Here is a 13,345-nt window from a genome sequence, read left to right on the forward strand (position 1 = left end):
GACGATCCCAGGAAAGTGACATCTGTCATCGTTCTTTAAAAAAAAAAAAAAAAGAAAGAAAAGAAAAAAGAAAAAAAAAAACGCTCCATCGACTTTCCTGTATCGTGTACGGGGAAGCTTTGCGCAGCAGGTATGAGCACTCGTTTTCTCTCTGTCTCTCTCTCTCTGTCTCTCTTTCAGATACACACACAGACACCCACCGTCACCACCACCACCACACTCCAACGGACTCTCACAACAAACATACAGGATGGGGAACGAATCACCCTCTGGGATGGTTTCTAAGACTTCCGACCCTCTGCATCCCCCAAGTGCTGTGTTCTGGATTGCCAGCTTAGGAGCCCAGTTTACAGCTCAGCCAGCCCTCTCCTCCAGAAAGCCCTCGGTGTCCGTGTTCAGGAGAAAAACCTATCCGACCCGTACGGCCACAAAAGAGCAGGAAAGAAAACCAAATAGAGAAATTAACAAATAACCACAAGCAGCCAGAAAGCCATGCAAGATATGGGCGAAAGATTGGAAACTTTCAGTACAGGACAGCAAACTTAAGTTTAATGCGAGATTTTCTTAAGACCCAAGCCCTGCCACTGAGCTCTGACTGGAAGGGACAGGCAATTACTGAGTCCTTCCAGTCCGCTTTCCCCACCGACTTACAGCGTGAAGAGTAGAGCAAGCTAGTTAAGACTCACTCTCTACAAAGTTGGATGAGGATGAGACATGCAGAAGAGGGCAAAGGGGGAACAGCGAGCTAAGCAACGAGTATCTCACCTGGCACTGGTGCAATCGGAGAACAAAGTTTCAAAGTCTTTCCTGGTGATGAGTTTGCAGCGATTGACCCCGGGCTGGATGGCCCCCAGCCCGCGGAGGATCCGGACCTGCTCGACAGTACACACCACCGGAGATATGTCCAGTCTCTTCAGCTTGGTGTACACCGTATGCAACCCTCCCACCAGGTGTTTGAGGAAGAGATCAAAGACTTGCGGCAGGCAGATCAGTTCCTGGCCGTCCATCAGGAACGAAGCCACCTTCACCCCATGCATGTCGACCATCCTGCACTCGTTGGTGTTGGTGTTGCCGCTGCCTCCGCTGGCACTACCGACCCCTCCTCCTCCCCCGGCGCTGCCACTGTGGTTATTGGCCATGAAACTGTTGATCATACTGGGGGTGAGACGAGGAGGCTCTCCAGGAGTCGAGTACAGGGGTTCCGCCCGAAATAAGCCCCCCGCGACGCCTGTGCCGCTGGAAGTTACAGAGATCACCGGAGGTGCGGAGACAGCCATGGTCATTCAGTCTCAAATCGTTGGTCTTCAGGCCTTCGCTTTCTTGCCCTATCTCTTCTAGGTCCCTTCCTACTCTCTCCCTCACTCTCTCGCTGTGTCTCTGGCGCGCTCTCTCGCTCCGAACTGTTTGCAATTCTACAGCAGCTAGGCTCACGCTCACCCACCACCCAGCAAACAGTGAGCGGCCCCGACTCCAGGCGGCCCGAAACCCCACCCCCACCACACCCCCTCCCGAGACTGGCAGCGCCCCCCAGCCAATGGGTCCCAACCCTTCGGCTCCCGAGCGCGCTGAATGGCTGCCGCCCGCGAGGAGGTGGAGACTCCCTGGCCGGCCTCCCGATTACCTGAGGTGGTTCAGGGCCAGCTGGTTGAATGGAGACAGAGCCCGAGAAGGGGGCGGTGTGGTGCCTCTGCTTCATGCCCAGCAGTCTGAGGAGAGAACGTCCAGTTGTTACGCCGAGCTCTCAAAGTGGCATAGGATACGAACTCCACCCCTCCGCGCCCCAAGAGTGTCGAGGTGGGAACACAAAGGGGAATTCCAGACTGTGCCTCACCCCAATCCGGTGCCACCCCGCAACCGGGTTCAATCGCGCAAAGGGAGGTGGCGGCTGCAATTCCATTTGCACATTGCTCCCAAACTTTGCCGGGGCTGAGAAATGGCTTCTTCCAGCTTCCAAGAGGAAGACTCCAGTGAGTTCAGAAGTAAACACTTAGCCTTTCTCCAGCCCACCTAGCGCGCTTGATGTAAGTTCTCGCACGTCCAGTGCACAGAGGAATCAGCGTCCAATATCGCACTCGAATCAGTCGCGGGTTGCTCATCCTCTCCCATGCACCCACAGTCAGTAGGCGCAGCGATACTGTGAACATTCCGGAAACAGGCAGAGACTTGGTTTTGGGGTGGTGGACGGACGCCTCTTTTTACAGAACTTCCGCCAGTGTCCTGAAACAGACTTGGCTTTCTGTGTCGCCGTCTCTTACTTTCAGGATTGCCTTGTCCCATCCTCGGCTAAAATTGATAAGAAAAGTTCCTTTATGAGTCAAGACAGTCATTACAGAACATGAGAGAAGAGCAAGGGTTTGTTTTCTTTAATATTGCATTTTCTTCCCTAATCTGTGGGCTTGGATGCTTCGGTGATTAGAGCTCCACGTCCTGAACTGTAGCTCAAGATTCCTTCTTCCCCACTTGTCAAGTGCCCCTAAACGCACTGTAAGAGCTCATAATAAGCAAAATGTCCAGGCAAGGTAAATTCCAGGGAAAAGGCGTGCTTTTTTCCACACGTCACATGGTGGTTAGATCACTGTAACAAAGTTGTTTGAAGACTCTTGTCGACCTTTCAGTGCTTCGACATCAAGGTATTTTCTTTCCTGTGCTCCTCTCCTCTAGAGGCTGTTATTTAGAAAGTGAAATTCATGCTTTTGTTTCCTTACAAACGTTATCAATGATACAGCTAAGACAACTTCTTTCATACTCTTACAGAATGTAAATAATTTTAGGAACTTACTGAATTTTATTAAGATCTCCTTGTACTTAGCAGTATCAAAGAGTAGGAATAAGTGGGCTTTTTTCCCCTCCCTTAATAAGACATAAATATCCTAAATTGGATTTTTCAGCCTCTCTTTTCAATGTATTTTCTCCTTTTGTCATTTCATCAACCAAGTAGTAAGAACTATCCTTCGAGTCACTTTAAAGTTTCAATTTTTAATTGTATGGAGTCAAAATGCTAAGAAGTTATGATGATAGTTGCTTTTGGAATAAGGATGTAAAGTGACTCTAATATAATAGACTGGAATGGGTGCAGCCACAAAAGGCATTGAATTGTTCTTGCTTGTTTGCTACTGTTGTGGAAAGAAAATAAGGAGCAAAAAAGGACGATTGAGAAAGATTAGCAGAGGCAGAAAAAGCTTCCACAAAAAGTAGAGGTTTTCAAAAAAGAATAGGAAAGCACTAATAGAAATGTTGGTATTTACCAGGTTCTTTTAAAGATAAATCCCAAATTGTGTTCAACAAGTGTTTTGACAGAAATGTCTATTAAGCTGTGTGCTGAAATAACTCACCTTTGATAACTGATTGTGATTGAAATTTCAAGATGATTAAGTTTGACTTTAAAAGGGAAGGATTTGGGGTGATTTTTTTTGGAAATTTCTCTAACTGCATTAAAAATCCTAAGGCCAAGCTGCTCCCTGTGTATTGCTACACTCACATTATCAAATCCTTTTTATTTACAGAGTGGTTTGGAGTTTTCAGGAAAAGGATGTTACACAGATGTTTTGATGTTTCAAGTTTAAGAAATTCTGATATATAAAAAAGAAAGGTAGAACATTCAGGCTGCAATCACTATTTGTAATATTGAAAAACAAAAGTTTTTTCAATAACAAAAACTTATTGAAAACAACTTTAGAAAAGGCTCAAACCAGATGTGTCATATATTTAATGTGATCTATCAGATATGTAGTAATATTTTAATTATTACCAGAGATTAAAGTTCAAATTCTAATAGAAATACTAGAGACTAAAATTGGTCTTGATCATTGAAGGGTTAATGTCCCTTGGAAGCTTGAAATACACAAAAGACCCTTGGCTTCATTATTTGAATTTCCTCCCATTTGGAGCCTTCTAGAAAATAAACTTGGTAATTTTCATAAGGGATACTTGCAATTTAAAGATTTAGTCATTTAGCTCTAATAGGCCAGGTGTTGTCTCCTTGGGTTTTCTTGATATTTTGATTACTCTATTTCTATTTTGCTATTTATTCTCATTATTATCTAGGCTTTGAGATTGAGACAATCAAATTCCACATGGAGAGTTTGTTTTTATCCCTTTCTGACTTTAATGTCTTCCGTAAGCCAAACATTTCTAGATAAGGCTGGGTTTCTACAAGGCCCGAGGAAGCCTTGTGTGTCAACACTCTGTAAGTTGAAACTGAAGCAATATAAAATCATAAAGGCTGCAGTAAACAGAGTACCTTTGGGAGATGACTCTCTGTGGAGAGAGGCAGCACACTAAAACTACTTAAATACTCAAGGTGTGTGCATTCCAGGCACTTTAGCAAATAAGAACAAAATTAACACAAACAGGTATCATATCTCATCAGAACAAGAAGTTCTAGATGCCACTATTCCAGTGGAATTATTTGGGGCCTAAGTGTAGCTTCTCATACACCGAAATGCTGTAATCTTCTGGGGTTTAATTAGCAATTTACATTTACTCCTAATTCATGCTCAATTTGGAGGGGGAGGGTGCTCATTTGTGACTTTAGGTGAAACATTCCACTTTGTTCCACATTGTCAGTGAAAGCAGGTACTATTTTAATTAAAAATAAATAAATATATTGGCAGTCTTATGCAGGATTACAAAATGTCCAGAACCATTCAAACGGGGTGGTTTTTAGAATGGGCATTCAAGCAAAACCCGAGGTAATGGATGGTATTATTGAAACCCTCAACCCACTGAGGTTGCAGCCTCTAATATGGCCTCTAATCAGAACCTCTCAGGAGCCCTCTGAGGTTCATTTTCAGGCAAACAATAAAAGGAAGTTGATTGGGCAAGGCAATAAATGTGAAATGAAAGCATTCATATAATCAAGAGTTTAACAGGCTAAAGCCTATAGCTATACCCCACTCAATGGAATATATGGTTTCCTTGGAAACTGGCTATAAAATAACCTTCTATAATATAAATTCTTTTTTCTCATTCAGTTCAACGTTAAATTAAAGATGAGTTCCAAGGGAGGCAAAGATGGAGAAGGGGGACCACTGGAGCGAGAAGACAACTGGCCAAAACTCAAGAAGAAACAGTTAAAAATCAGATGCTTACCCTATAATCTCAAAAAAAAATCATATGCTTAAAGGGAAAATGAATATTTACTAACCAAAATAAAGAAAACTCTCAAAGCACCTCAGAAAGTATAAGTACTTGCCAACTTTCAACATATCCTGTTCTGGGGAGGAGATGTGTCGACTTTAAATTCCATCTCTGTCTCTATATGTATTGTTCCCTTTTAAATCTTAGGTTTTTAACTGTTCAAATTCAAGCCATTCCAACCTCAGCTGGACTCCCACTGCTACTTAGTATGCTTTAATTCATTTTGTTGACTCCCTGTTAAATTTCCTGCAGCAGCAGCTACAACCCTTTACTACTCTGCAAGTCACCCTCTCCCTCCCTCTCATCAGATTTTGCCTCCCACTTCTCTATGATTTTACCACAAAGTTATTCTAAAGGACCTCCCTCAACCTCCCTTTTCCCCTAAAAAGCTTTGTCCATATTCCCTCTTATCTTCTACTTCTTCCTTCATCCCTCAGAAAATAAAATGTCTTCTCCACTCCCTTCACTGATGTTTATGACCCCTCTTACCTCCTTCAAGTCACTATCTACCAAATTTATCCCCATCACTCACTTTGGCATCTCCAATCTCTCCCTCTCTACTTGATATTTCCTCTTTAATTATTATTAAAAATGTTAAAGGCTAGGAATCCTTAAGACAGACAAAAACTTTCCTCAACCCTTAACCAGTGGTTCTCAGAGTGTGGTCTCTGGACCACCAGCATCAGCATTACCTGAGTACTTGAGAGAAATGCAAATTGTTTGGCCTGACCCAGGACCCCACTGAATGTGAAACTCTGGGAATGAGGCCCAGCAATCTGCATTGTAATGTTGCAGAAATCGGTCCATCGAGAAACCAAGCACCACACTCGGAGGGCTGGAGAACTCAGGTTTATCAAGCCAGCGGCCCCAGATGAGCTAACGCTCCAAAGTTCTGGGCCCCGAGCTCAGGGTGAGCTTTACTTTTATAGTGCACGTGTTTACAGAGCATGGACGTTTCCAAACAGAAACTTACTAGAGCAGGTGCAGAACATTCCATTTTTTAGCAAAACATCTTAAAGTTACATTTGATTATTAGGTCATCCTGTTTTTCTGTTTTTCTCAGCATATTTCACAAAAGCAAAACAAGCATGGGGTTATTTTTAGCTGAGTGTAAGTTTCTAACTTTCCTCTTCAGCATGGGTAGATGGGTTACTTGGTTTACAGAGCAGGGAAGTTTCCAAACAGAAACTTACAAAAGCAGGTGCGGAAAATACCATTTTTATCAAAACATCTTATGGTTACATTGGATTACTAGGTCATCCTGTTTTTTTGTTTTTCTCCTGGCAGCAAGCATATTTTACAAAGGCAGAACAAACGTGCAGTTATTTTTAGCTGAGTATAAGTTTCTGATTTTCCTCTTCGGTAACAAACCCCGGAGATTCCAATGCCTGCAAAAGTTTGAGACCCACTTGCCCTGGAGTTACCAAGCTTTCACACACTTTTCGAAAATCTTTGTCTCTCTTCTTCCTTACCAAACTTTCGTGCCTTAACCTTTTGCAATTTGATTTCTGCTCACCACTTGGCTGAAATTACTTTCACAGAGGTAATCATTGATCTCCTAAATCCTAAATCCAAAGTCATTTTATAAATCCTCATCCTTTGAGAATCTGTAGCTTTTTATATTACCGGCATCATTCTTGAACACCTAGCCCTTGGCTTTCATGATTTTCCAATAATCTGTTTCTCCTCTTTCTTACTCTCCTTTTCCTTTTCATGTCCTTGCTCTTGACCCTGAAATGCTAAAATTCCTAAAGTCTATACTCTTACTTGTGGCAATTTCATCAACTTTCTACAGCTTCAACAACCACCACTTTACAGATTACCCCAAATCTTATTTCCAGCTTTCTTAAATCTCTCCTGGTGAATTGGGCATTTCCACTTGGATGGCCCATGGTAAGCTCAAATGCAGCATGCCTCAAACTGATTAATTATCTTACTCCCTTCAAATCTGTTCTTTGTTTTTCACTTCTGATATTTCTTAATGCTTTCTCCATGTAGCTAGTCACCTAATATAGAAACTTGGAAGAAACCTTTGATTTCTCTGTATCCATTATACCCTCCTCCAGTTAGTCACTAAGTTTCACAACTTCCCTTTCAGCAATATCTTTTCCCATTCCTTTCCATTCTCAACGTTGCCACCTTAGTTTTGTCCATTACAACAATTACCTCCTAATCTCTCTACTTTCAGGTACTTCCTCCTCCAACCTAGCTTGTATACCAGGATATTTTTTCCAAAGTTTCACTCTCCTATTTAAATATCTTCATTATTAGCTCTCTGGCCACCAGATAAATTCCAAACTTTTAAGAGTGACATTTAACTTCTTCTTTGAGTTACCTTTCATCCTTTCTTCCAATACTCTTTACATGTTGCCTGTGCACTGGTAAATGGATATTACTTTCCACTATCCTCAAACCTCTTATACCCTCCCATCCTGGTGCTAATGCTTATGTCATTCTTTCCACATAGATTATGTTGCTGCCTACCACCTCATCTCCACCCATTCAAATACTAGCCATCCTTTAAGACCATACTCCAGTTCAACTCCACAAAGAACTCCTTCATTTTTTCTTTCCCAGCCAGAAATGGACTCTCCCTTTTCTGAACTCTCATAGCACGTTGTGCCTCTCTTAACACAGTTAAAACATGCTGTCTTTTGTATTAGGCCTTCTGTTAGAATAAGGTTAGTCAGGTTAGGGATCACACGTATCTAACCAATATGCCATTTCAAGTTCCAACCACAGTGCCTGCCTCGTTGTAGGTGCCCATACATGTTTATTAAATGAATGATATGTGATAGTCACTCACAAGCTAAGTTATATAAATGTTCGTCATTACCAATTTTGAAGCAGAATCTAAGAGGTTGGTGTGCATTAAAGATATGTTTTTTGTTAAAAGAATGATGATTTTGCTTATTAGTAGTTTTTGAATCTCTTTAGTGATGACTGACTTAGATTACTTAAGAATTATTTCTATTTTTATTTATCTAAGCATTAATTTACTCACAAGAGCTTTTCTCGAATATGATAAATTTATATTGTGTTATGTTTGCTTCTATGAACCCTGAAGAATTTGTTATACATTTGCAATGAATATATTATAAATAAAATATAACAAAAATAATTTACATATTTATATAATAAAACATTTAAATCTCTGCTTGAAACCTTATTAAATTTTTTATTCTACATGTTTTGTTTTATGTAAGGGTACCTTAACTGAGGAAGTAAGTCATTGAGATAACTATTTCTAATCATTGCTGGGAGATGTTTAAACTACACAAAGCTAACGTAAATTTACTATCATATGCAAAATAACCAGCTCTACCTTGAGAAGAAAGGGGAGACTATATCCCTCTTCCTCTTGGGTAGGAGAGTAGATACCTTTCTCTGACATGAGGCAAATATAAACATGGTGTTTTTACTCCCAGAGGCATCAGAATACTAAGCAATTATTGCCTTTTTTATTGTTATTTTTCTTCTGCAAAAGATGAGTGAAGAAAGCAAGAACTCTAAGTGTTGTGTTATTGAAAATATAGCTAAGGCCTTCCCTAGGTTTTGCTGGAACAATTCAGACAAAAATGACTGAACCATTTTTAGCTGAATTCATATAGATAAGCAGCTCTAGCTACTTTCCCACCACACCCATCTAAAAGTTGACAATTGACTCCTACTAATATATATACACACCATCTGATAATTGAGTTGTTTAAAAATGTAAAATATTCATAATAAAGTTACTCTACTGCTATTTACATACCTAAAACTTATTGAATGCTTATTTTGTGCAGGAATTGTACTAAAAACTTTCTGTATATCATCTTATTTAACTTTCAAGAAAGCAATGAAAAGTGGATTCTATTATTCTCATTTCTCAGATGAGGAGACTGAGGGTTAAAATGATTAACTTGTCCAAGGTCACACTGATATGAAGTGGCTGAGCTGTAAAGAAAATTTAGAAAAGACCCTAGAAACCCAAAACATAACCACTGCACTATGCTTACACTTTCATTTCTTTAAAAAATATTGCTCTACACTAAATTTTAAAAGAATTTTAAGTTCAGATTTTTATATATAAATTTTCATCTTTAATAAACAAGATAGGAAAAACATTTTAAGAAATAGAAGGGTTGTAGCATTAGAAAATATACCCCATCGGAATATTAGACAAAGCTTTTATCTTGGATTTTAAGCCATTCTCTATAGGGTGACACAAACCATAGATTGCAGGTTTAAGCTTTTTTGAAATGCTAATAAAACAACTTTCAGAGTTTACATTTGAATTCCCTAAGTTCTGAGGTGAGGGAAAATGGCACAAAAATGTATCTGCACACTCCAAACTATTGAGAAATGTTCAACATGTCCAAAACTTGCCTTAAATTCAACCAATGAAGAGGAATACTTTATGAAAATGAACATAAACTCAAGATATTCCACTGTAGTAGGAGTACTTGTACTTGTTGGTACTTTAGAGTTCACTGTTTTATTCACTGATTGCTGCCTAATTAGGACTCTACAATACAACCATAAGATCCCTTCAGACCAAATCTTAGTTATTCCTCTCTGAGAAAGCAGTCTAGCCTAGTGGAAGGGAGTGGAATCTGCGGCCAGACTTACTGGGTCCAAATTCTGGTTCCGCGGTTTAGTAAACTGGGTGATCTCAGGCAAATTACTTAACTTTGTTTTGCCTCAGTTCCCTGATCTGTAAAACCAAAACAATAATAATAGTACTTTCCCATAGAATGTTGTGAGATTGCAAAAGTTAATATATACAACAAATGTAAAGTGCTTAGAATAGTGCTTGTCACAGAGTACTATTCCTGTTAACTATTATAATTTATCTTTGAACATTTTTTTTTTAAGTCAGTTTCAGTATATACAAAATGTGACTCCCCAAACTGGGAAGAATTAGAAAAGGTAGGGAATGGGAGATGCCAACAGGTATTAATAGAAAAGGGAAATGAGTAGGAAACAAAGTATACATTTTTGCAGTGCAATCAGGGAAATATACAAGAATCAGAAAGAAAGCAACCCAGGCCTTAGAATTATATTCAGGCATCTGAGAAGGGGGAACTTGAGACACAGGTAAGAAGATCTGACAGCATGTTTGGTAGAAAGAAGAGTTGAAACAAACTAATTCTAAATGCAGTCATTTTAAAAAAGATTCCCCAAAAGATTTTTTTTTCACCTAGAACTTGCAGGGGTCTATGCCTCTCTGAGATCTGCAGCTTGAGAAAAACGAAACTGAATCATAACACCTGAAAAGTTGTGAGCATTTGAATGGTAATCTAGACAATGAGCAGCACTGTTACCATCTATTAATGTGCACACAACCAGCATTAAAGTGAAACAAGGTGATAAGTCTCTCCTTGAAACCTCAAGTGGGGAGAGGAGAAAGAAGGAAATCCTGAGCAGTTTCTTATGAGCACAGTACGGCAAATGACACTAATTGTGAAGTCCTCAGTATTGGTCATTTATAATGTGAAAAAAGCCCTTGTAAGCCTATCTCTTAATGTGCCAGAGTCATCGTCTCAGTTTAATGCATTTAAAATGTATTTATCAGGGGGTCTAGGTGCACTCATGGGGTCAATCCTTCTAAATCTGGATGCCTAAAGTTGCAAGTTCCTCAAATATGACCTCTATTGAGATTTTGAGGAATCTTGCCCTTACAGTTGGAGAAAGATCTATCTGCTCCACTTCTTGCCTATTTTAACCGCCTATCTGTGATTTCCAATGATGTCAGAAGAGATGATGGTAGCACTACATATATACTTTATACTTCAGGATACAGTGCACTTGTTGCTTGATTTTCATTTATGGTAAGGAATTTTAAAAATATATATTCTCCAAACACATTATATCAAAAAAGAGACCTACTTATATCCTTCATCTGGTTGTTGACTGGGCCTCATCTTGTCCATTTATCTTTCAACTACTTAGCTTTAATGGGTCCTATGCATAAAACTAAGCAAGAAGCCTTAGCTGGTGCTGTAATCCTCCATGCTGTCTGGATTCCAGAATTGTGCTGATCTCATAGTCATAACAGAATGATCAATTTTGTCTGTGAAGCTCCACTCACACAGTTTTCCTGAGTTCGCATTTCCACTATTCTCACAGACAATTTAACCCAGCCTTAAGACTGCCAGGATGCAGGCAAAGGATATAGGAGACATACTTGTCAGAGAACTTTCACCTATAATCCTGCTTCTCCTCAATCCATTTCCATTATTGCAATCATCTTCATCAAATGCATAAATCTATTTGCATAAACAAAAAGCCACACATATGCCTGGTCCCTAAAATAACTCAATTCAGTTAATTTTCAAGTTAAATGTAGCACATGGAATATTGTTTAATGTCTTAACTTGCCCAGTGCTGAAGTAGAACTGATAATATTGACAGTGGACAGGAAAGCCAAGGAGACCCTGAAGTATATACACTATATTCTTCATTAGAAATTTCTATAAATGCAAATGTTCTAAATTTCTGTGAACAGTAATTTATGTAGGTTATAAGAGATATGGAAAAACTAACAGGGAATAGGCTTCCAGAAAGAAACATGTTCAAATAATGGAAACCCGAACAGTACACCTTTACAATTGAGTTACAGCCCCAAAAACAAGTGGAGAAAAATATAAGAAAGGGAGGCTGTAATTCTCCTCTCCCCTTTGCCAACTAGAATGCTGACTTCTCCTTTGCTTACACTTAGGGTCACCCATTTTCTGTTTCAAAAAATGATTATTAAAATAATTTCCTCTCAGAACTAAAAAGAAAACTATGGCTTATGGTCTGGAATTCAGGTGATGGTACTGGGAGCAGTTTCACTATAGTTTTGGCTTTATTAATATTACTGAAATCAAACTCAATTTAATGGAAGCCTTAAAGTTGGAGAAATACTGTCTTGCATTGTAAGAAAAAAAAGCCCTCTGCTGTCTCTATGACCTACACCAAATAGAATAATTTGCTTTTAAAAATTAATCTATATATACAATATTAGGCTGAGCCAAGATACCAAGCCAAGGGACTACTCGGGGCCTATGGGAAGGTAGAAGAACAATTATTAGGGTAGCAATGCTAAGTGATGGAACTTGTTTCCACTATGAACTCACCTCTTCTAACATCCTGCTTACCTCATCCTGGTCCCCAGCCTGGCCCCAGTGAATCATCACATTTTGTTCTCACTATTCTCTTACAAGTCGAACTGTTACAGTCAATATCATCTAAGTCTGCATTTCTCTTTCATGCCTTCAAACCTTTGTGTATGTTACTACTCTGCCTACAATTATCTGGCTCAGCTTATGAAAATCTGTCTTCCAAAGTATTTGGTCTGTTTTAAAGTCTTCCCTGACTGCCACAGGCAGGGGTGACACTACTTTCTCCGAAAACCTATAGAACACATTTCCATCATAAAAATTTCTTACATTTTTTTCAAGATCAACATTTAGACAGCAAATCTTTGTTGCATTCCTACTGTACACAAGATATTCTATTATGCATTGTGCAAGGTTATGTGTTTAAGTGCTGAAAGCTGTGCAGTTCTAGGAAGTGACGAATCATTCGCTATCTTAGAGATATAAAATTGAGTGGCATATTAAAATTAATGCAGCCTTGCTCAAAAGCTCATATTTCTTAGGCATCTTTTTAAAGGAGACAAATTCAGTTTGATATTAATATCATTAAGCACATTCTTATTTCAGTTTGGATCAACTCTTATTACTCAAACTTGATTTTTTTTGTTTTTACATAAAACTAATGAATTCAAATGTCTGTATATCAACAGAAAAATGATCACTTCTGCATAATTAAGTGCATTATATTAACGTGTGCATAATGTAAAATCAATAAATAATGAATTACCACTGATTGTAATTGAATGTTTTCATAATTTTATTGTCAGCCATGATAAATAATCAGTACATTTATACTGCATTAAATTAATTAGTGTGTCATTTTTATTACATACATCAGCAGTGAAGTAATACAGTGACATCTGTTTTTAATGTTTTAAAGATGGGATATCTCTTATTAAGTAAAAGAAGGAGTTACTAGAGATGTTTTCAGTGATTGGCGTTTCTGGTGGTATCTTCACAAAGATCTAATAAAGGCATTTATACTTCGTACAATAACTACATTTTAATCCACTATCAATTATGAGTAACAATACTCAGGCATAAACCCTTTCTTTCTGTTGAAATAAATTGAGGAACTC

The 13,345-nt window shown here is 39.0% G+C and overlaps 1 protein-coding gene across 1 annotated transcript in view; it reads right to left on the reverse strand.

Moving 5' to 3' along the window:
* DACH2 (dachshund family transcription factor 2) overlaps positions 1-1,283 on the reverse strand; it is a 632,298-nt gene extending 631,015 nt beyond the window's left edge. The window contains exon 1 of the mRNA XM_057717620.1: positions 766-1,283. Coding sequence (XP_057573603.1) covers positions 766-1,283 — 518 coding nt within the window. The remainder of the gene's footprint in view (positions 1-765) is intronic.
* Positions 1,284-13,345: the final 12,062 nt, after the last annotated feature.

The sequence above is a fragment of the Hippopotamus amphibius genome, chromosome X (genome assembly GCF_030028045.1).
Source record: "Hippopotamus amphibius kiboko isolate mHipAmp2 chromosome X, mHipAmp2.hap2, whole genome shotgun sequence".
Lineage (NCBI taxonomy): Eukaryota > Metazoa > Chordata > Mammalia > Artiodactyla > Hippopotamidae > Hippopotamus > Hippopotamus amphibius.